The sequence below is a fragment of the Phyllostomus discolor genome, chromosome 13, assembly GCF_004126475.2.
Source record: "Phyllostomus discolor isolate MPI-MPIP mPhyDis1 chromosome 13, mPhyDis1.pri.v3, whole genome shotgun sequence".
Lineage (NCBI taxonomy): Eukaryota > Metazoa > Chordata > Mammalia > Chiroptera > Phyllostomidae > Phyllostomus > Phyllostomus discolor.
The window spans coordinates 26,975,667-26,997,195 of record NC_040915.2 but is presented as its reverse complement, the minus strand read 5'-3'; the positions used below and the strand labels follow the sequence as shown (position 1 = coordinate 26,997,195).

At 46.2% G+C, this 21,529-nt stretch overlaps 1 protein-coding gene and 1 long non-coding RNA gene across 9 annotated transcripts in view; one reads left to right on the top strand and one right to left on the bottom strand.

Moving 5' to 3' along the window:
• Positions 1 to 21,529, top strand: part of EBF1 (EBF transcription factor 1) — a 378,944-nt gene that overhangs the window by 213,185 nt on the left and 144,230 nt on the right. For all 8 annotated transcript variants that reach the window (XM_028527296.2, XM_028527294.2, XM_028527295.2 and 5 more), the window contains exon 7: positions 21,044 to 21,125. In XM_028527296.2, coding sequence (XP_028383097.1) covers positions 21,044 to 21,125 — 82 coding nt within the window. The remainder of the gene's footprint in view (positions 1 to 21,043; positions 21,126 to 21,529) is intronic.
• On the bottom strand, positions 68 to 3,871 carry LOC118497988. Its single transcript, XR_004900516.1, has 2 exons — positions 2,323 to 3,871; positions 68 to 2,138 (listed from the first exon to the last, which is right to left on the bottom strand). It is a non-coding gene; the product is annotated as an uncharacterized LOC118497988 (long non-coding RNA).

The following is a 21,529-nucleotide window of genomic DNA, read 5'->3' as shown; positions in this document are numbered from 1 at the left end:
CCCCTTTTCTACTCCAAAAGCTCTAACTAGTAACTGATGTTGTCTTGCTTACTTGTGAGATTATTTTACTTGCTTTTGTCTCTCTTCCCCCTAGAATGTTAAGTCCATGAGGGAGGATGCTTTCCTGTCGTCTGCACTCGATCTTCAGTTCCCAGGGCAGGCATACAGCAGCCAGAGCAGCTGTTTGTCAGGGACATTGGGAAGGGATGCCTTCGTTGGGAGGGAAGCTACACTGGATAACTCCTCTGTTTCCTGCTCATTCTCGCAACCCATGAGCATCCCAGAGTTACAGTGGTTCCCCATGTTTCTTTGCCTTATCAGAAAGACAAGAGGATGTTTGAGATTTTAATAGACCACAATACTAGCTCCGGTTGGCTTAGAACCAGTGCTCTCCATATCGAAGATAACCCCTGAGCTAATGGGTTTGCTTTGCTCCCTCGGTACCTCTGTGGGAATTCTCTCCATCTGCTGCCATTCAGCGTCGGCTTCATGGGTGTTAGCTTCAGATTTGGCATCATTTAGGTGATGCATGTTTAGAATGCACCAAAGAAAAAGTTTGGATTATGCCATTGAGACTTTATAGATTAGAATTTGTTTTTATTATTACAGATGATATTCCCTATTTCATGAAAAAAAATTAAGATGGTTGCCACATAGTGGAAAAGTCTGGGTGTTATTTGTTAGTACAATTTGGTTTTGCAGACATTCCCGCACAGGGTCCTTTACAGTAAGCCGTGGTGTTCCGTACCCGCGGTTTGCAGCCAGAATGTCTTGGGGACTCCTGGTGCTCTCAGCTCATTTATTTTGGCTTCTTAGTTATTTCTCTGTTGTAGGTGACCCTTTATCATGCCACCTACATTATTTTATCAAGCTACCTTCAGGCTTATTGTTTTTTCAGAATTAAGTAGATATTTATCACCTGTATCCCAGATTCTGAGGATACAGAGAGGAGAAAATGTGGTTCTTATCTTCAAGAATATTTCTATCTGGGGGGATCAGCGAGCAGGTGGGGCCACAAAGGAATGATAGATATGGTTCTGGAGGGAAGCCTGGGGAGACCCTGAGGTGAGAGATTCCAAGTCTGCAGGAGGACCTGGGAAGGCTTCTCGGAGGAGAAGGGGGTACTTGCGATAGTTCTTGAAATATAGGGGGTTCTTCTAGATCAGGAGTGGGTCCATGCCAGGAGAGAGAAATGGCATTTGAGGAGGCCCGAGAGAGCTCAGAAGGCTTAGGAAATGTGAAGTGCTTTAGCGTAAAGGGGCATCAAGGACTGGGAATGAGAAGTCACTGACGGGGTTGTTGGGGGCCAGATGATAAATGGTGGCCTTTGTTCCGCAAGACAGTGAGAAGCGGTCATTTACACATTTGAGGCCATATCAGTTGTAAACAAAATATCTCCAGGAGTTAGAGGAGGGGTCTAATGGAATTCACTTGTTGGAAAATGTTAGTCTAACAGAGGACCGCTGTCCTGATAGGGTGGTCTTGTAGGACAATTTCCAGGTAAGATTTTAAGAAAATGGTAATCCTATCGTAGGTGACTTGCTTTGAATCTTCCCTAAAGCATCAGCTCACAATACTGTGCCTACTTCACAAAAGATGCACTCTCTCAGGGATGATAGACTCCATTCAGCCTTTAAGCAGAGATCTCTTAAAATGGACTTTCACCCTGCTCTTGGACATCACTTATGTCTTGGTGGTGGCAGGAGCAAGTGGGGACCCCGAGTGTGTCCAATATGTGACTTGCTTTGCTGAAGTTGATCCCTCGTCTCAGCCCCGTGCCCGGCACAGTGAGAGCAGCGGCGGGGGCCCATGGTGGGCTTCTCCCAGGCTGCCTCCCCTTGTGATGCACGGTAACTCAGCGTGATGACTACATTGTCACGGGTGTGATCTGTGACTGTGGGTGGGGACAGGTCGGACCTGTGGATATGCAACATCTAGTCACTGTGTTTGTTCGTTTCTTGAAAACATGGATGTTCTGCATCCTCAGTTATCAAAACCCCAGTACCCTTGGGCATGGCAGGGCTGCTTCTGGGAGTTTCCCTAACCTAGTTCGGTAGAATACCAGTCACCTTGACTCATGTCAATAATTTCAAATGAAACAGTCTTAGACCCATTTTCAAACAATAGGCCCCTTTGACCTGGAAATTCTTTTTTTTTTTTAAGATTTTATTTATTTATTTTTAGAGAGGGAAGGGGGAGAGAGAGAGAGAGAGAGAGAGAGACAAACATCAATGTGCGGTTGCTGGGGGCCGTGGCCTGCAACCCAGGCATGTGCCCTGACTGGGAATCAAACCTGCGACACTTTGGTTCCCAGCCCGCAACCTGGGAATTCTTGTCCTAGGTAACTATTTTAAGGAAATACTCAGATATGAGGATAAAATTTTATATACAAGGGTGTTTACCAAAGCATTATTTATAACAGAAAAAAACTTGAAAGTATAGTCAAACAATGGGGTACGTGTTGACTATCTACTGTATATGATAAAATGCTGAAGATTTAAAAAAATCCCATTTTGAAGATTGCTTAACATGAAGAAAAGGCTCTATCGTTATAAAATTTGTATATTCATGAAAAGACTGGGAGAAATAATACAGGTGGTTATTTATTACTTTTGAGTAGTTTGGCTTTTTTTTTAACAAGTAAATACTTATAATCAGAAGAAAGCTAGACACTATTTATTTTTAAATGTGCCAACTGGAATTTGAAAGAAGTGGCTACATTTCAGATGTCATATAAGCAAAAAAGAGAAAAGATTGTGCAATGGCAAAAAAGTGGGGAATCGGTAAGGTCAAACAAAAGGGCTTTGGCCCTAGCATCTTGTTAAGACCAGAGGAGCATTTATTTAAGGCAGCATTTGACTAAGCTAATTCCGGACATTTCTCTCAACTCCTGTGCAGTTGGTTTTAAGTTGCAGGAAGGATCTCTGGCTCAGACCGGCCGAGGGAGTGTGCATAAACACGGGGTTTATTTTGTCAGGGATGTTCTTGAGAGACTCAGCTCTTTACTGATCTTTTTCCCCCCCTTTGTGGCCATTTATTTACTTTTGAAAATACCCCTGCAGACCCTCACTTGAGTGAAAAGGAGATCTGTTCTTATGGCAGGGATCAGTCGCTGATCAACGAGGCTCTAAGAATTGTGTATAGACTCGGTTACTGCTGTTTTTATCATTCCAGCCGGTTGGCTTTGTATCGATAAGTGATCGATGTGGCTTCGGGTATTTTCAGAAATTCCCACCTGTGGCATTCATAGTGTTTCTCCCCACCCTCCATTTTTTTCTCCTTTTTCTTGCCTTTAAGTGGGGCTCATGATGACGGAAGTTCTTACCCATTACCTTGCCTCCTACAGGAAATTAAGGGGCAATTGACCAGAAAAGGTCCAAATTGATTCTACTCATCCTTTAGTGAGTACATGAGAAGGGAGGAGATTTACAGTTAAGGTCCCAAATGAGAGCTGGATGTTAAAGTTTTGGTTGAGGATTTAGGGAGGCTGAAGCTAAAACTGAGTGTCATCTTGGAGGTTAATCCCCTGCCTCTGGAATGCGTCTTGCTGCCTGTGATACTGACACGGTGGAACAGCTGAGGGTCAGAGGCCCGGCGTCCGCCTCTGTGCAGGGTGTTGGAGGTGATGGGAGGATGGCAACGCCAGGGTTCTGAGGCAAAGGTGTTTCTGCCCTGGGCCACGCATGCAGTGGAAACCGAAGATGTTTCCCCGGCCAGGACCGAAGGAGAGCAAAAACAGGCAACTGAGCAATTAGAAATATCACTTGTCTGTATTGCAAAGCATGAAGCAACAATCCTTTTAAAGTTTAAGTTGACATGCCCTGACCGGTGTGGCTCAGTTGGTTGGGCATCATCCAGCAAAGCAAAAGGTCGCTGGATCGATTCCCGGTCATGACAGATGCTTGGGTTGCGGGCCAGGCCCCGGTTTGGGGCATGTGGAAGAGGCAGGTGATCGATGTTTCTCTCCCTCGCTTTCTCCCTCCCTTTCCCTCTCGCACTAAAAATAAGTAAATAAAATCTTTTTAGAAAGTGAAGTTTAAGCTGACAATGGGGACTTGGGAAAAGTATGGCAGTGTGGGATTCAAGAGGCTGAGAATGTTTTTCTTGTCCCACTAAAAGGGAAAAGCGCTCAGTTGCACCAAAGGGAGCCACACCGAGACAGTGGTCAGATCCATGGAAACCATGGAAGGTGACCCTTTTCCACGCGAGGGTGGCTTGTCTCCAAACTCTGAACGGGGCCATTTTATCCTCAAGATCCTCATTCCTGCCAGGGTGAGTAGGCAGGCAGGGAAAAACCACCTCTCACCTGCTGCTTAGTGATAAGCTAGTTACAAATTGTGTAGTGAACAAGAACATGAACTGGGAATCCAGGTTCTCTCCCTAGATTTGTGACCTCAGAGAAACAGATTGCTAAGACGGTCAACCTTAATGGTTGCTACCTTAGGACTGTTGTGAGGATTCCATGAAGTAATTTTAGGAAAGTGCTCAGCAAATTACTTTGCACCTAGTAAGCACTCAAATAGTAGTAACACTAATAAGAAGAACAAAAATAATAGCAATCGTGATGCTATTATCATTATAGCAGCAGAAATAGAAATTATGGCCAATCCTGTTGGAGTTCATTCATCAATACTTGTCTTATTTCTCTGAAGATCCTACAGGAAAAAATTTGATCCATGTCCATTTACCACCAGAGAACTGATATTTGTGATGCACAAACAAGACTCAGCTGAGCTGTGTGGAGGAAATAGGATAGGATAAAATATGATCCCTCCAGTGAGATGCTAGTAATCAGATAAGAAATGTAAATGCAGATAGCCAATTACAAGGTGCTAAGGGACCAGTATGGTTGGTATCAGTAAAGGCTGTGGGAATTTAGAGAGTGCTATTTTGGCCAACGTGATCAAGGAGACTCACGCATTGGCCTTGAAGAATGGATTTGATTTCCTTTAAGTAAACAAAATTCCAGGCAGTGGGAACAGTTTGTACAGAGGCTTGGAAGTGGGAAATAGTAAACTTTTAGGGAATGGAGAGGCATTTGACCAAATGTTAAGGGGAGTGCATCTTTGGAAGAAAAAAAATGACTTAGTGAGTTTCGGCTAGGAATAGCCCCAAGTGTGGTCGCTGAGATTAAGCAAAGCCTCAACCCTAATCATCCTTTTAGGTGTTCACAGCCAAGTGGATCTAATAGATAAGCCAAGTATAAAATGACCTGGGTAAGTGCCATAAGAAAGACACTCACAGATGTTGAATGCCTTGGGTGTATGGAAGAGCAAGGCATTAACTCCTAATGGGAGAATCTGGACAGTCTTATTGGAAGGGGAAGAATATTGACTGGAACTGGATGGATGGAGGGACTTCAAGGGGGAAAGAAAGGCCTTATAGGTCAAAGGAATGACTGAGCCCAGACTTGGGGGCTGGAGGGGACTCTCAGTGCCCAGTGAACATGGCCTCACAAGGTGATTCTATTTTGGCATAAAGTCCCATAGAGTGTCCTGCCTGTCACTTGGATAAATAGAGGACAGAGGAGAAAGCCCTCTAACGGGCTGTTTCTTTACATTCCATCCAACTGAGATGTGTCTCTTGGAGAAAAGGGGGACCGACTTTTCCCTTGCTAGACAAACGAGGGAACGGTGATGGCTACAGATGTCTCTCGGGCCACCGAGATGTCCCAGGCAGGAGAGGCCTGCCAGTGTCCTCTCTGCCTGTAGCTCACCCTCTAAGGAACCAGGACAACGGCCCACTTGGTCCATTGTCTCACGTCACTCACCCAGCCTCCCCCTAGACCTCATCAGGGAAGGTTTACCTTCCACTCAGAAAGAACCAACTTCTTCAAAAGCTCAGTGTAAGCCAAAGATCCTCTCCTTTCCTCTGAGCCCCACCTTCCCACCAGGCTGTGGACCGTCGCATCATGAAATACGGAGGCACAATTTTTTACCCATGTTTCAGAGAAACAGGAACAGAAATCCAGCCTCTACTAAATGTATGCCATTTAAGCCTTGGGTTTTTTCCCATTATTACTGTGCTGCCTAAAAGGAAAAAAAATCAGAAGAGAGAAAGAGCAAGCTGAGTGCCTTCCAGATTTGTTATTTAATGATGATTTGGTTCTGTAGCGGGGACTGTTCCTTGAGAGGTGAGTGCGCATGCGTGCGTGTGCTCGCACATGCTCCTCCCATCCCCTTGGGCGAACAGGTGACCTGAGAAGGCGTCAGGTGGGTCTGCTGTTCTCTTGAAAGAACTGCGATGTCTCAGCTTCTGAATTTCTGGGGCACCTGAACTAACGCCGGCTTAGTACCAGCTAGCACCCAGTGGAATGCCCGTGTCATGTGACAATCACCAGTAACTCTGGTGGCCGCCATCGCTTACTCTGAACAGGGGGTCTCCACGGAAGTGTGACACCCTTAGGCCTGCTGGTTCAAAGGCATTGTGGGAGCTACAACAGACCCTGGTTTGCCTTTTCTGCTTGTTCAAGTGAGTCGAGGCTAGCAAGTTCAATGGAGTGGAGGGAGGAAAAGTTTTCCCACGTTTCTGTAGATCAGCCGGGGAAGGGTCAATCTGGAAAAAACAGTTGTGTCAAGGAGAGTAATTAGACAGAGGCAGAGGGATTGAATATTAGTTCTCTCACAGAGTAAATGAGGGTAAATTCTGTTAATGATGTGACTTTTTTCAGTGCTAATGTGATAATAAAGTACTCTAATTCTGGAGAGGCTTGTCACAATCTCAGCTAAAGCACTGACCCTTCCAGTAGGTGAGACCAAGAAGCAACTTGTAACTCTCCAGCAAAAAGCAAGAAATCAGAGTTAAGTGGATATCCCCCCCACCCCCACTCTCGGTGTTTAGCATAGAAAACCTCTACCCAACACTGTCGGGAGACTGCTGGTGAGTGGACTGTCTTACTTGAGGCCCGAGAGCACTTAGGTTCGCTTTTCTGTTTTGTTCTGGAGGGAAGACATGAGCGTGATTTCCAAGAGTACAAATAGCCCAGCTCGGGATTCGAGTACAATGATTAACAGCACCAAAAGGTTACACTCAGAATGCTGCTGAAATTTCAGTCTTCGAGACTTTAATCTTGTAAAAATTCACGTCATCGTGGGCAAGTGGGAACTTGTGTCAGGGCAACAGAGAAGTGAAACTGGTTTGTTCGCAGCATTGTGATGATGGTGGAAGTGCAGAGAAGAGAATTTGGGTCATTTCTTTGGGAGAGTCAGGGTAGTGCCCTAGTGTGGGTGATATTTGAATTTGGCCTTGATTAAGGATGGGTTGAGCAGACGAGAAGGTCTGGAAGAGAGAGTGAAGAAGTACACCAGGAAGAGTGGTCCATTGTGGGTGCAGTGTAAGCTCAGAGGCTGAGGGTGGAAGAAAGGTTGCAGGTATAGGTTTGGTTCAGGTCATGAAGGAGAGGGGTACTTTGCGAGCAGAGGGAGGCAGTTTTTAAAGGTAATGTAGGTAGGCAAGAGTGCACGTTGGTTGCTGCAGCCCTGGTAGCACAGGAAAGAAGCTGGGTCTCCTGAGTGCTCCTTGGAGCCTCAGTTGAGTCACTCATCAAAGTGGGCCATTCTACCCACCCCTGACACATCCTTTGAGAGTATTTTTTGTTGAAGATCAATGGGAAAAAAGTTAGAAAAGCAATGAACTTTTAAGAAAAGCATAGTTTCTAAATTACAACCTGTTACCTTTGAATTGTTGATTCAGTGGAGAATGATTGCTAACTAACCCAGCACGAGTTCGAATACTTATTTTCCACCCAAGGAGGTTTATCCCTGCAAATAACGGAGGACCACTGTTATCACATAGCTGCGCTTGTGACTCGATGCAAGGGTAGGCAGTGAGCCCTACACCACAGTCTTGCTCTCTGTTGTGGACTGTACTCTGGCCTCAGGTCCTGGTGCTGTGACTTACGGTATGTTTGAGACCTGGGGCTCTTTTACCAAGCTTTCTGGCCTCAGCATATTCATCTGTGAAGTGGGGATATTAACAGGACCTATCCAATGGGACGTGTAAGGATTCATTGCAATGATTCCTATAAATGCCCAGTGTCTGGCACACACTGAGTGAAGTTGGGGCTTTCTCTGTGAAAATGGGAGTGATTCTGAAGCCAGGGAGGCCAGGCTCGGTTCAGGTGTCCTCCCCTAAAATGGGAGAAGGGATGTCAACTGGGTTGACAGTGTCTTCTGTCACAGAGAAATTCCCAAACTGCTGACTTTCCAGGCCACAGACTCTTCAGAAGCCCGAGGACAGCACCAAATCAGGTGTTTTGTTTTCTGCATGGTTAATTGGTTATAAAATGCTGCTAAGACATACTACTTCTGATTGAATTAAGTGCCCTGCAAAATCCAGCTGTGAACAGGTAGCCATGGGATATTTCCTGTGTCTGCACTCACGGTCTGTGGACAGCCTCTCACTGGTGAGGACGCAGCACCTTCTCTTTTGCTTCTGGGTGCAGATGCTTGTCTGACTTCTTCCTTCACCCAGCTTGTCAGTGGCCAAAGGTCTGGGAGAAAATCAAGCTTGACCACATCTGGATTCGGGTGACCAGGATTCTCAGAATGACAAAGCAGAGGGGAACATGCCATTACTTCAAACACAAGAACTGCTTAGGGTGGTGGTTTTTTTTTAAATAATGAGCCCATTTATTGGAGCCACAAGGGCCCTTCTTTTATTATTATTATTATTATTACTATTTTTTAAAGATTTTATTTATTTATTTTTAGAGAGGGAAGGAAGGGAGATAGAGAGAGAGAGAGAAACATCAATGTGCGGTTGCTGGGGGTCATGGCCTGCAACCCAGGCATGCACCCTGACTGGGAATCGAACCGGCAACACTTTGGTTTGCAGCCCACGCTCAATCCACTGAGCTATGCCAGCCAGGTATTATTATTATTTTAAATTAAAAAATGCACCCATAGAAGCTCTGCTCTAATGTCACAGACAAGTGAGTTGCTGCTACTTTGGTTGCTACGGTTTAGAGCAGCAGGTGCAGCCTGGGACCCTCTCCCACATTTGTTCCTTCTGGCCCTTGTGTTGTCTGGAAGAGGAACACATCTCACACTTCATAATATGAACTTCTAGCTCCTTTTGACATGGGAAGCTCTGGCAACACTGTCCTTATGTTTCCGATGGAGGCAGTTAGCTGGGGGAGAGTTGAAGCTGGCCCTTGTAGTCTGGACCTTTATTCTTCAGATCCTGTATTTTCTTTTACTGTCTGTGGTCTTGTGTGCAGCCTGCTTCACTGATTGATGTAATCTGCCTACATATCTGTCTGTCTGTCTGTCTATCTATCTATCTATCTATCTATCATCATGACTTGAGAGGAGACCATAGGACATTGGAATTTTGTAGCCTACAAGTTACTAGGGCTCTACAGAATAGAACCTTCTCTCTCTTTTACACACACATATACACCTATTTTAGGACCCTCCCTTCTGCTGTCTTCTCAGTTTCATCATTCTGTCCACGTCTTCATCTCCACTCGGTTCTACCTTTTTTGTAGAGAGGGCCTTGTGCAACATGAGCTCCCTGTACCCTCTCTTCTCCTCACCTGTCAGAGTTCCCTTGTCCTGTTAGGCAGGATACTAGTGGATTATGTTCTATTATGGGTTTATTTTTAAAAAAGAATTTTCTAGCAAACTCAGCCTCACATGTTTGCAGGTTCAACTCTAATAGAGTAGAATCCATCTCTGGTTGTAGCCACACAAACAAAATTCCTGCAAGTCGCTTGGATTGGGCCTAGTTGCCTTGACTTGGGTCACATGCCCATCTCTAAAGCGATCGCGTAGTTGGGGGATGTGCTGTAGCAAGTGGCCAGGCCTGGATCACAGGTGCTGTCTGGCCCAAGTGTGGAATGAGTTCACGCCACTGAAATACCAGAACTGTTGGGTGAGAGCCAGGAAGTTCTCCAGAAGGACAGTGGAGAACTGTCACCAAATGGGGAAGATGGATTCTGGGCCGTCAACTCACAGGCTCCTTCCACTGTCTTGTGAAAACTCTGGATTCATTCAGCAGAAAAAAATATGTGTACCAAAATTTGGATACAGTGTGGAGATACTCAAGAACCCCATGCAGAGACCTTCTGTGGACTCTCGGATAAGACCACCTAGACTAGATGGATTCTAAATTCTCGTCCCATGCCAGCATCCTTTGTGTTATGATTGACTGGTTGTTGTGATACAATGAATAGGCCTTGGGAATTTTGCTTCCCATGTTTCTGCTCTGAAACTGAAGCTGTTTGGGTGATATGTGGGTGGAGGAGCGGGGGAGGGCAAGAGAGTGGGACAAAGTACCCCTGAAAGTCTAAATTATGTCACTGTTCATCGACAATATTGCTCTAGTTTCATTTTCCATCAGTATCTTTATGATATCATGAGAAATAGTGCCTAATAAAGTGTCAGACTCTATTTTGCATTATGACTTTAAAATGATACATTTCTTCTTATATTTTTAGGGACTAGAACACACAGACTTATTGGATCACCCATAATATAAACTGGAATAATTTGGAACTCATGAGATTATTGTCATTGCTCTGTGGGCATGAGGCTCACTGGTCATTTGTATTTGGAGGCTGATCCTGAGCTTTAAATCCACGTTAAGGAGTCACTTGTTTTTTGTCTGAACTCTGCCTGAGTGGTGTGTTGGGACGCAGTGGGTTTTTTTTTTCAGTGGAAGCCATTGCTCAAATTAAATTCATTATCCCCAATGGTGCATGAGTCCAGAGGATGGGAGGCAATGCACAGCGATTCTGAGATGGGGACCAGGGAGGAGGTGTCCAGGAAAGTGGACAGACGGATGGAGTGAGGTTTTAAAAGGGGTGATGATGATTTAAATAGGTTTCAAAATGAGTTCCATTCTTAGCAAGACACCTTGCTTTTCTTTTGGAGGAAGAACCTCTTCCACTGATGCCTTTTTCTTCTTTCTTTTCTGGTAGAAAAATGAGATTGTTTCTCTTGCTTGAAGCAAAAGTTTGTCAAATATCAGCTTTCTTTGGCAACCAAGAAACTCCTTTCTTTCTCTGTGGCTTGTGCTAGGGACGAGATAGGATGGGTGAAAGAATTTAAATTTCCTTTTAGTGCAGAGGTGATTTGACATTGTTTGCACTGGGTCTCGATGGCAGATGATTTGATGTCGTCCCTTCTCTGAAGTTCACAGTTTCCGGTGCATAACTTCATCATTGCATTTATTGTGTGATGCTGATATGACTGATGATTTTTTTAAGAGTAAATTAGATACTCATTCTTAAGATTCAGTATACATCAAAAATGTTCGCAAACTTTGCCCCCTAACCGACTTCCACCCAGGCAAGTTTCCAGATGATGCTGACACAGGTGGCCCGAGAGCTGCCCTGTGGCGAGCTTCCCTAAGGGCGGGGAGGGTGTTGTCTGTGCGTCTGTGCTTGGCGTGTTGCTGGTGCTTGGTACATACTTACTGAATGAGCGCTGGACTGAAGGAAGAAATGGATGGCTTAAGGAAATAAATAAGCCGAACCAAGAGATAGCAAGCCATCGGGAGAGTTCATCACTGGGTTTCAACAAAGTCATCAGAAGGGTCTATAGAATTTTGGAGCGAGGACAGCCCTTTCATACTGTCTGTCACATGGCCTGTTGTCCCTTTGGGTTATGCTTACATGTTTTAAAACCAGTGGCAAGTTTAACTTAGACATAGTATTTTAAACTTTGATGCTAAGGAATTTTTAAGTAGAAAACCGAGCACACCAATGGCATGGAATCTGCCCCTTTGATACTCTTTTATGAAACTAATATATGAAACTAAGAAATGATCTACATCGTATGGAGTGTGAGATGGATAGCTTTGAACTACTCTCGTTTAAATTAACTGGCACATCTTAGAGCATAAAGACTGTCAAAATACTTGTCATTATTTTTCCATCACAAAGAGGGCAACACTATCTAGGTTCTATGCTAAATGATACTTCAATTTTGGGAACAGTAAAGTTGTTTATTTTTTCTTAAAGGAATTCCTGTTTAGACGAAATTCAGAAAAAAAAACAAAGAAAAATGGCAAGAGATAATTCTTGTGCTATAATTATTTGCAGGTAGTGTAAGTCAGATATTTATGCACTGCTTTTCATACCCAGTCACGCTAGGTGCTGTGGTGAACGGAAAGGCACTTTAGACATGTCTGTGGTGTCGGGGAGGAGGCGGGCGATCACTCAGGTGACTGGAGGACAAGATGTAAAGAGCAAGTGTGACAAGAGACGTAACAGTGGAGGAGGAAGGGGTTACTTGTAGCTGGGTGTTCGGGAAGGTTCTGTGAGTGCCATGTACTGAGGCTGCAGCTGGGAGGCTAACGAAGATCAGGGCAGGCTGAGATGGTGTGGGACCCAGGGATGCAGCCTGGGATGCAGGCAGGAAGGAAGCTTCACGTTCAGGGCACAGGATGCAACTTGATGTGACTGAAGCAAAACATGCCGGAAGGTGAAGAGCAGGGGACCAGCGTGCTCAGAAAGGCATAATCTTGACATTAGTGGGGACTGTGAAAGATGCCTGGATCTAGCCCCTGCTAGAAAACTACAACAGATGAATCCTTCATGAGTGTTCAGCCTTACTTGACAATGACTCAAATACCCCCTCATCCTCAGAGTTAAAGATTGGTCCTGAAAGTTCGATTTTAAGTGCTTTCTTTTGCTCTTGCTTTCCTTCCGGAGGAGGACTTGAACCGAAGACACTGTGATGATAGTACAACTGGTACTGAGGGAAAAGCAAAGGTGATGCATGCTAGGCTCTGGGGAGACTGCTGGTTGAGTAGATGAATGATGCTGAGTGTTTCTATTTCATAAAGTCTTGAAAATAGTACTGAGGTAAGCGTCCAGAAAAACCCACATTTCACTTACTGTGAGTTTTGAGTTTTTTGGTCTTTCCCTGGCATCTGTCACCTCCACAGGGGAAATTAATATTGAAAGCTTTTGAGTCCTTAGAAAGAAAAGTGAAATTCTCACATCAGATGCTAGACGATTATGCTTTGAAATCCTAACCACATGGGTATTCAACAAAGGGGCATTAAAAGCCTTTCACTTTCAACCTGTGGCTTTCTGTCTACAAGAAAGACATTTAAAGATAGTGACTTAGGTAACTGGTCAATACATGTAGTATAACTAAATCCTCAAGACGGTGTTCATTGACTCCTCCCGAGAGACCCAGATCACATTGGGTTTGCTCTGGCTGTCATTCTCCAAATTTAGTTTGGCTAGGACCCACCCACCCACTGGGCTTTCATAACGGTTAAAATGCAGTTGAAAGAGGCGACAGAGTCATGAGCAACATTGGAACACACTAACATTTATAATTGGGAATATTCTAGTGACAATCCCAGAAATTTTTCTGCTAACTTTAGCTCTAATTTTGAACAAATTTGAAGCTGATGATGAGAGTAAAGCCATATATGGACACTGGCCATACTCCCATAGTATAATATACATAACATGCGAAAGGAATGCGTTTCATGGATATAAGCTTTGGAACCAAACTGCCTACATTCAAATCCCAGTTCTGCCACTGGGCAGATAGGAAACCTTGGGCAAATTACGTTAACTTGTCAGCATTGTTATCTACAAGATGAGAAGAAAGATAGTGCTTCATAGGGTTGTACTGAAGGAAGAGGAAATGAGTTAATACACGTACAGACTTGGAGCAGGGCCCTGCATGTGGTATACTCACGTGTTTGCTCCAGTACTACGAAGCCCAGGCGCTGAGGCTCCTCCCACCTGGCGTTTTGTGCCTGGCTCTGTGGGAGGGGCCACTGTGTTGCTGAAGGGCACGTTCATCTCTGCACTTGCAGGGCCCCGGTGTGGGGGTGGGTTTGCACCAGTGACCCCGAGTTCCGAGGCCGGATGTCTGTCTCGAATCCTGTCCCCACATCGGCAGGAGCTCTGTGTCAGGTGGTTCCTTGCAGATCATGTTCCTTGGAATGGAAACTGTTTCAGACACATCTGTCCCCAGTCTGTCCCCAGCCTGGAGAAAAATGGACCAACCCTTGGGCTGTTATCTGCGTCATTCCTGCGGCGTGTCAAACTATCGGGATGATTCCAAATGTCCCCCCGGGGCCAATGTCTGTACCTTAATACATTGTGGCGAGAAACACTTGGCATTTCAGTCATCTTTATAAAAGAGTAGACCTGCAAATGAATGCCGTCTCTACCATGCACACAAGCTTACAGTGCTTTGGATGTGTCTGACATTCTCATTTAATTCCCAGTGAAACCTTGTCGCAGTCGGTGTTCAGCTACAGCACCCTTGATCTGACTTCCCTTCTCCCTGTTATTGCTAAAGAATTGCCATTTATTTTCCCCTTTGGCCACGAGTTATTTGTCTGCCCCTCTCTCTTTCCACTGTCCTGCTGCCCTTTCCCACCTTTCAGAGATGGACTCGGATAGCGTGAGGAGGCCTGCTTGCTGGCGGTCCTTTGTTCTTAAAACTATTTGAAAAATCTTTGGTCTGTTGCCATGCTACCCCAACATTTTCCCACCCTCCCATAAATTCTGGCCTCTAATTATGTTCTTTTACCAAGGCCATGCTCTGAAGGCCATGAGGTCATGAATGCTTTTCCAGTTGGTCATATTCAGGCTGAGAACACTTTCCAGAAATGCCCAAGATCTTTGGTACCTTGGCCAGGGGAAAAGGTACACTCCTTGAAGTCAGTGGCCAATTATAGGGGCAGCCACATGCTCCCCCCTGGGATCCCCAAGATAGTGCCACAACATGGTATCATTCCACCTTCCACTGTGGGAGGAAGGGACTGGCTGTAGCTGTGTCAAGTCTCTCCCCCACCACGATCTTATTTCTTCCCCTTTCTTCCTTCCTCACCTCTCAGACATGACGGTGAGGGTTTGGGCCAAGGCCAGTCCTCTCTCGGTGGTGCATTCTGCTGAACGCTATCAGAAAAGGAGAGAAGGTCAGCCTGGCAGCCAGCAACCTTTGCCCTCACACAGTTCGCCCTCGTGACATGCGTGGGATTTGGGCAGACTTTCGGGTATCGTATTTTCACGTGGCTGAACCGTCCTCTACCACCTCTTCTGTGTACCAAGAACCCCCCCCCCCCCCAAATGTTGACATTGCAAATACAGTTTTCTCTTTCTAGCTCTTTTAGCTGCCCTGTTTTCCAGGGAGAAGGATTGTTTTTCATGGCAGTGGCCACGGGGTGCGTGTTTACCTCCCCACCGAGGACCGCCGGGGGCACCGATGGCTTGTCTGAAGTCGCCCCTGGCAGCTCGGGTGGTCTGAGGAGACACAGCTGCTTTCTGCTGAAATATTTTCAATTTGGGAGAGTTCTCGTACTCCTGGAAAGCCAGCCTTGGTTACGTCTGGGCAGTCGATTTGGTCTTGGGGGCACGGTCTGTGCTTCCTTGGCCAGGCCAAGGCAGTAGCGCGGCCCACAGGGAGAGGCCCTCTGAATCATGCGGCAGTTCCCCTGTCCTTCCAGCGAGGGTGTGTGTGGGAGCAGCTTGAACTTCGCGCAGAAGGGGCCCCACGGTTGTCCCCACGCAGCTGTTTCCTGCGTCGGGTCGGAGGGAGTCTCTGTGTTCTGAATATCTTTGGGAAGGATCGTCTGCCACATAGCCATCTGGGGGCATAAGTCAGAGGAACTCTCGGGGAGCCTGCAGACTGCAAATGGGGTTTTTATGTCCCGGTTTAGGTGTGCCTTGATGCTTTCCTTTTCCAGTCTGGACGTTATGAGGGCAGCTGAAGACATCCAAACGTGATTTCCCCGAGTTTGGGTGGGAGAGGTAAAAACTCAACCTGCTCAGCCCAGATCTATTGCGATGCTTTGCATAATAATTAATGACGTACAAGCTGTTGCTTAATGGACGGTTTTACTGTGTGTGCCCTTCAGTTGTGACTAGCTGGAGTCCTCCATGATTTAAGTGGCTCCCTCTCTTCTTTATGCGTGGCTCGGCCACTGGATCAAGCTGCTGTAGTCAGGACGGTTTCTCCTTGGTTTCTGCTTCCTCTTTCCTTTTGGTAGGTCATTAGATGAAACTTATTGTACACCTTTGCTTCTTTTCTTAACCTTAACATTCAAAGAGAGAGGGGTATTTTTTGTATTTGGAAACTTCCACATCTCTGAGTGCTTGGCAGTGATGAGTTGCCAGGGATAAATGATAATGAACATAATTATTGCTTTTTCTATGCCAGTTACTATTTAAACACTCCACCTATGATACTCACTGAATGCTCAGTAACCCTCTGAAGCAGGTTCTGTTATTTCCTCCCATCTTACAGGTAGGAAAACTGAGGTGCATAGAGGTAAAAGAAGTTGTCTAAAGTCACACAATTAATTAAACACTGAAGCTAGGATTATGATGAAAACCGCAAAGTAGTTCTGGGAGAGAGATGCCATTGCTCCCAAGTTTTAATGAGGACACTGGGGGACAGTCAGGGGAATTGTCAAAATTCACCCAGGCTCATCTTATCTCCAACCCTAGTCCAACATTATACTCTCCTACTGTCTGTGTTGTAGAGGTCCTGGATTCTGTTTAGTTGAACAAATGTTTGCTAGAAATCTACTGGGTTCTGAGTCCTGTGCTGTCTGCTGGGGATGCACAATTGACTTTTTGTTACCTTACATCCTGATATAGATGGGTCAGATCGTTCTGGTTAATTCAGTGAATTTTCCTTTGGGTGTCCAGCACCATGTTAGTCGCATGGAAGGTACTCCATACACAGAGTGTCTGTCGGTTGGTAAAATGTGGTATCAGTAAATCTGTGAAGAAACAATTTTATTCCACTGATATGTGGGTTTGGTTTGGTTAATGTTCAGTGATGGGCTGATGTCTTACATTAGCCTGACGGACAAACTGAAACACAGCTTTTTAATAGGATGTCACATTGGGTTTTATGACTGGCACTTTCCTACCTGAGGTAGTGGACTAAAACGCTCAGTCTCTCAAGTATGGAGCTCTTCCTGGGTTGACTTCTGAAAAGCTAACGTTATTTGGGAAAAACCGTACGACTAGAAGTCAGGACATGTGGGTGATGGTTCAGGCTCTCATAACTGATGAACCTGTGTGCCTGTTGTCACGTCTCTTGATCCTCTCAGTTTTCTCAGATGCACGATGAGGGAGTTGGGCTAAGTGATGGTTAAGGTCATTTACTAAGTCCTGTAATTCATGGAGAAAACTCCTACCGTAATGGGTCCTTTCAGCAGTGTAGTGTATTAGTTTAGTTTTGACTGAAGATAAGTATTTCATTTTATTGAGTCTTCGTTTTCTTGCCTTTCAAATGGGTTGGTAATTTCTGGCATGCCTAATTTATAGGGTTTCTCTGAGGGTTCAGCGACAGACCGGGGACATAGGTGCTTTGAATCGAGTAACACACTGTATGAACACAAGATGACATTATTCGTATTGAAAGTTAACGACAAACTGTCGGGTTTCCTGCCACCCTGCCCCCACCCCCAGAAGACCGGAGCGTGGTCCTGGAGGGGCTGTTTCCTGGGGTTTATGGAACCGCTTTGCAACTCCGCAGGGTCAATGGGGGCTTTGTCCTGCCGCAGGTCCGTTTCCCACGGCTGGGGTAAAGCTGCCACACTCTTTCTCCTGACACACTTTATCAAACACACCCGCTGCACAAACGGTGGTAATTCGTTAGACAAAAGTGAGGTTTCCAGTTACAAGAACCTCCACTTTGTTAAAAGCCCCCTCGGAACCTGAGACCTTCTCCGTGGGCCAGCAGACGGGTCCCTGGGCTTACAAACGCCTTAACAACAGCCCGATAAACACCATCCCCCAAATTTGCGGTCCGCGTCTAACTCTGTCTCTGGGTGCGGATATTTTTAACTCCTGCTTCTAACTCCTCTCAGTTCCTTTAAGGAAGGGCGATCAGAAGGGTCAGCCACTTGGCATCCACGAAGGGGAAAACTTTGAAAGAATTCCCGAGGCTCCCCCTGGGGTAGGGCTGGCTCTCCCAAGAAGAATGGGCCCTTCAGAGCGTCTTTGCCACATAAGGGCTTGTGCAAGGCCCCGGGCACCAGTTGGCGCTGTCCCTTCCCCACGACAGATGGTCAGGCCTTCGGTTTCAGCAAGCGATCCTCTGACGGCCTCAGCCAGCACGCCAAGTGACAGGGCAGCTTCGGGTGACGGGGATGGGGATCCGGTGTGCGCCCGGCATAGCTTCTGTGCTAACGATGGGCCGCTGACAGGCGCCTCGCCCCCGCTCGCTCGCGCTGGAGGCAGAAGATCCCCGGCTCCCTCGATTCGGTTTCTCTCTGGCCGAGCTCGCGTCCTGTTTGCCTGTCTTTCAAAACCCACGTTGGCACCAGATGGACCCCCTCACGGCGGCTAGCAGTTGTCTGACTCGGAGATGCCAGAGGGTGTGCTGACAGCTCCTTCTAACACAATCTGAATCTGGCTGTCGGGTCCAGGCTCAAATGGCTTAAACACACACAGGCGGCAAATACTATGGACCCTGGGGAACCAATCGGGAGGGAGCGAGAGTGGTGGTGACGATGTCTCCCCGCACTATATTCACGCTGCTGGCATTGAGATAATAATACTGACAATTCTTCGTACTTGTATGGTTCACGCATATTTACTCTAATGAGCAGAATTGCAAGGGTGGTACAATAGCTGTTGATGGTGCAGTTGGTATATGTATCAATACTGTACTACTTCTTTTATTACTCAATAGCATAATGGTTAAGAACGCATGCTCCATCCAGGTTGAGAGATTCACATGTGCTAACCTTACATGTTATGTAATTTCTCTGAACCTCAGTTTTCTCATCTGTAAAATGGGATTAATAACAGAGGTCATTTAGGAGGATTAAATGGGAAAATGTAAAGGGTAGGGTCCAAGCAGGTTTACAGAGTTTATTCTTTTATTATGATTTGTTAATTATTGTATTATTTTCCATGTGAACAACTGTAAACCTACTCCCCCCCATATATGAAGTTTTTAACCCTGTTGCTAGGCGTGAGGTAAGGACCTAATACATGAAGTCATTCATTGCTCCCACCATCACCACGCCTGCCATGTGCCAGGCACGATACATCATTGTGGTTAATTCTCACAATTGCCTTATAAGGTAGGGACAGCTTTTGTACCCAATTGTTGGTAAAGAAAGAGTTGTTCAGAGAAGCTCAGTGACTTATCTAAAGTCACACAGCAGTGCTTGTCGGAATTGGGATGTGAACCCCTCTCTGGGTGTTTCTAAAGGCTGTGGCTTCTCCACCACACCACACCAGCTCTCACTTTCAGCTTAGTGGGAATCGGCCCTCTCCTGGGGCTGGGGATGGCTTTCCTGTACGTGCTTCGAACTAGCAGCGTGTGAAAAAGCACCCAGGCTTCACATTGCAGGTGTCTTTGGGTGTAGGCTTGAGCCCCAGCAGGATTCACTCCGCTGAGCTCAGCCGCTGTCAGTACTTTCTGGAAGCCACATGGGATCGCTAGGGCCACCTAGCACTTGCCTTCTGAGGGCTCAGAGGAAAAGAACAATGCAGGGGCACCTGGGATTGTGACCACCGTCTCAACCCCCCCATCCTTTCCCTAGTCTGCCCAGTGGAAAGGGACATGCATTGAGGACCGGCCAGTTCCCCAAGGGAACTGCAGTGCTGCTCCCTGTACGGGGGAGGGGGTGCCGGGGCCAGATTTAATTTTACACATTCCTGCTCCCGCCCTGTCCCGTGACTCATGTGCCTCGTACGGAAGGTGGATAAACCTGGGCCTCTGTGGAGAGAACACGGAGGCAGGGGCAACGCCATTCAGAGGCCTGCTTTTATTGATGGGCAGCTGAACGTTGCATGATGTTGAAAGAGCCATTTCGGGAAGATGTTTACATTTTGAAATAGTATGCTTTTGGCTGATATAAAGTTATTGTACTTCTCTAAGGAGTTATTCCTTACCTCGCCATACTCCCCTTTTGGCAGATGCTGAGGTACCAGGCCGGGGAGGGAAGCCTCTGGGATGGTCTCAGTTTAATAAGCAGGGACTGGTGAAACTCGGCGTGTCTCTGCGCTCTGCTCTCATTCCTGAGGGCCCCGGTGGGCGTGGTTCGGTGGATGGACTGAGCTCAGAGCCACACTGAGGCCGAGGTAGCCTGGTGTGAGAGCTGTCCGTGGCGTGTGTGCAGCAAGGTGGGAATCTCACTCCAGCATATATCTGGAGTAGGGGAGAGGCAAAGAAGGGGAACTTTCTCTAAGAGTGTTACTGACCGGCATTTTAAGGCATTCTGAGATTTTTGGAAATTATTTGGGCCCGAAGCCCACAGCCCTAAAAGTGAGAGGGGATGAAGACCTTAAAGTGGCTTTGAAAATGCTTCTTTCCACAAACCTGGGTGGTGTGGAACGTGCAGGTGGCCAACATGAATGCCTTAGAAGCTTCCTTTACCTGATAGAGTTTAATGACTGTGATGTAAGAAATAACTCGAAGTTATAGGGTGACCGTGTAATTTGTCATCCATAACGGGACATTTTTAGAAGTTAAAGTGGTTACTATGAATACACTAATACAGCTGGTGTGCGCTGGGATTCTTCCTGGCAAACTGGGACGCTTGGTCACCCTAGCAGGTAAAGCCCATCGACTCACATACAGGAAATAAATTTTGAGAAGCCAAAGGACTTCACTCAAGATGTCAGTCTTACCTACTTCTCATGGGCACTACTAATTAGGATATTTTGTTTGGAGGTGCTAAGATAAAAAGTGTTTACCATCTCCTTATGAACTTCGCTGGCTCACAATCTGTGAGTTTACAGGGCTTAAATTACATGTTGTTAGGGACCACGGGTCGTTGTCAGGCAATTATACCCAATTGGGACCTACCTTAAATTATGGAGAAGACTTTCCCTCTGTTTAAATACGAATACTTCCTTAGGGGCTTAATTTTTGTGTGTGAACTTTTGGCCGTACTGAGGGCTGTCCCTCTCAGCTTGGATGCAAAACAAAGGCTCGAGCTTCCAGCAAAATACGGGTTCTAACACCGTTCTGAGTGTTTCAGAAGATGTGTGCATGGACTGCACAAACCAGACGTGACTTACTGCTTTTTCCCTTTCGTGTCAGGACCGAAATGCTAATCATGATCATTTGTTTCTTCCCAGGTTCTTCTTGAAATTTTTTCTCAAATGTAACCAAAATTGCCTAAAGAATGCAGGAAACCCACGTGACATGCGGAGATTCCAGGTGGGTCTTGTCTTGTCTTGTCTTGTCTTAAGTCTCTGTAATGACATGCATGTCAGGAGAAGGTAAAAAAATAACAAAACAAAACAAACAAAAAAAACCAACCCACAAACCAAAAAAATAAAAGCCTTAGGCAGAAGGAGAAAGAGAGAATAGTTGCTTCCCCAGAGCAGGGAGCAGGTGAGGCTCCTGGTCCCCCAGGTGGCTGCTGCCTGGGAGTTGTTGTGTTTATTAGAGAAGAATCGGGACCACACCACCTGCGTTCGCTGGTTGAGCCTGGTGTAGCTTCCAGAACGGACTCACAGGCTTACACCACAGCAGGAGAAGTGAAGGACATAGAAACAAGGAATTCTTTGCCTAGGCAGAGGTGTCAAACTCATTTTCGCCGGGGCCCACATCAGCCTCGC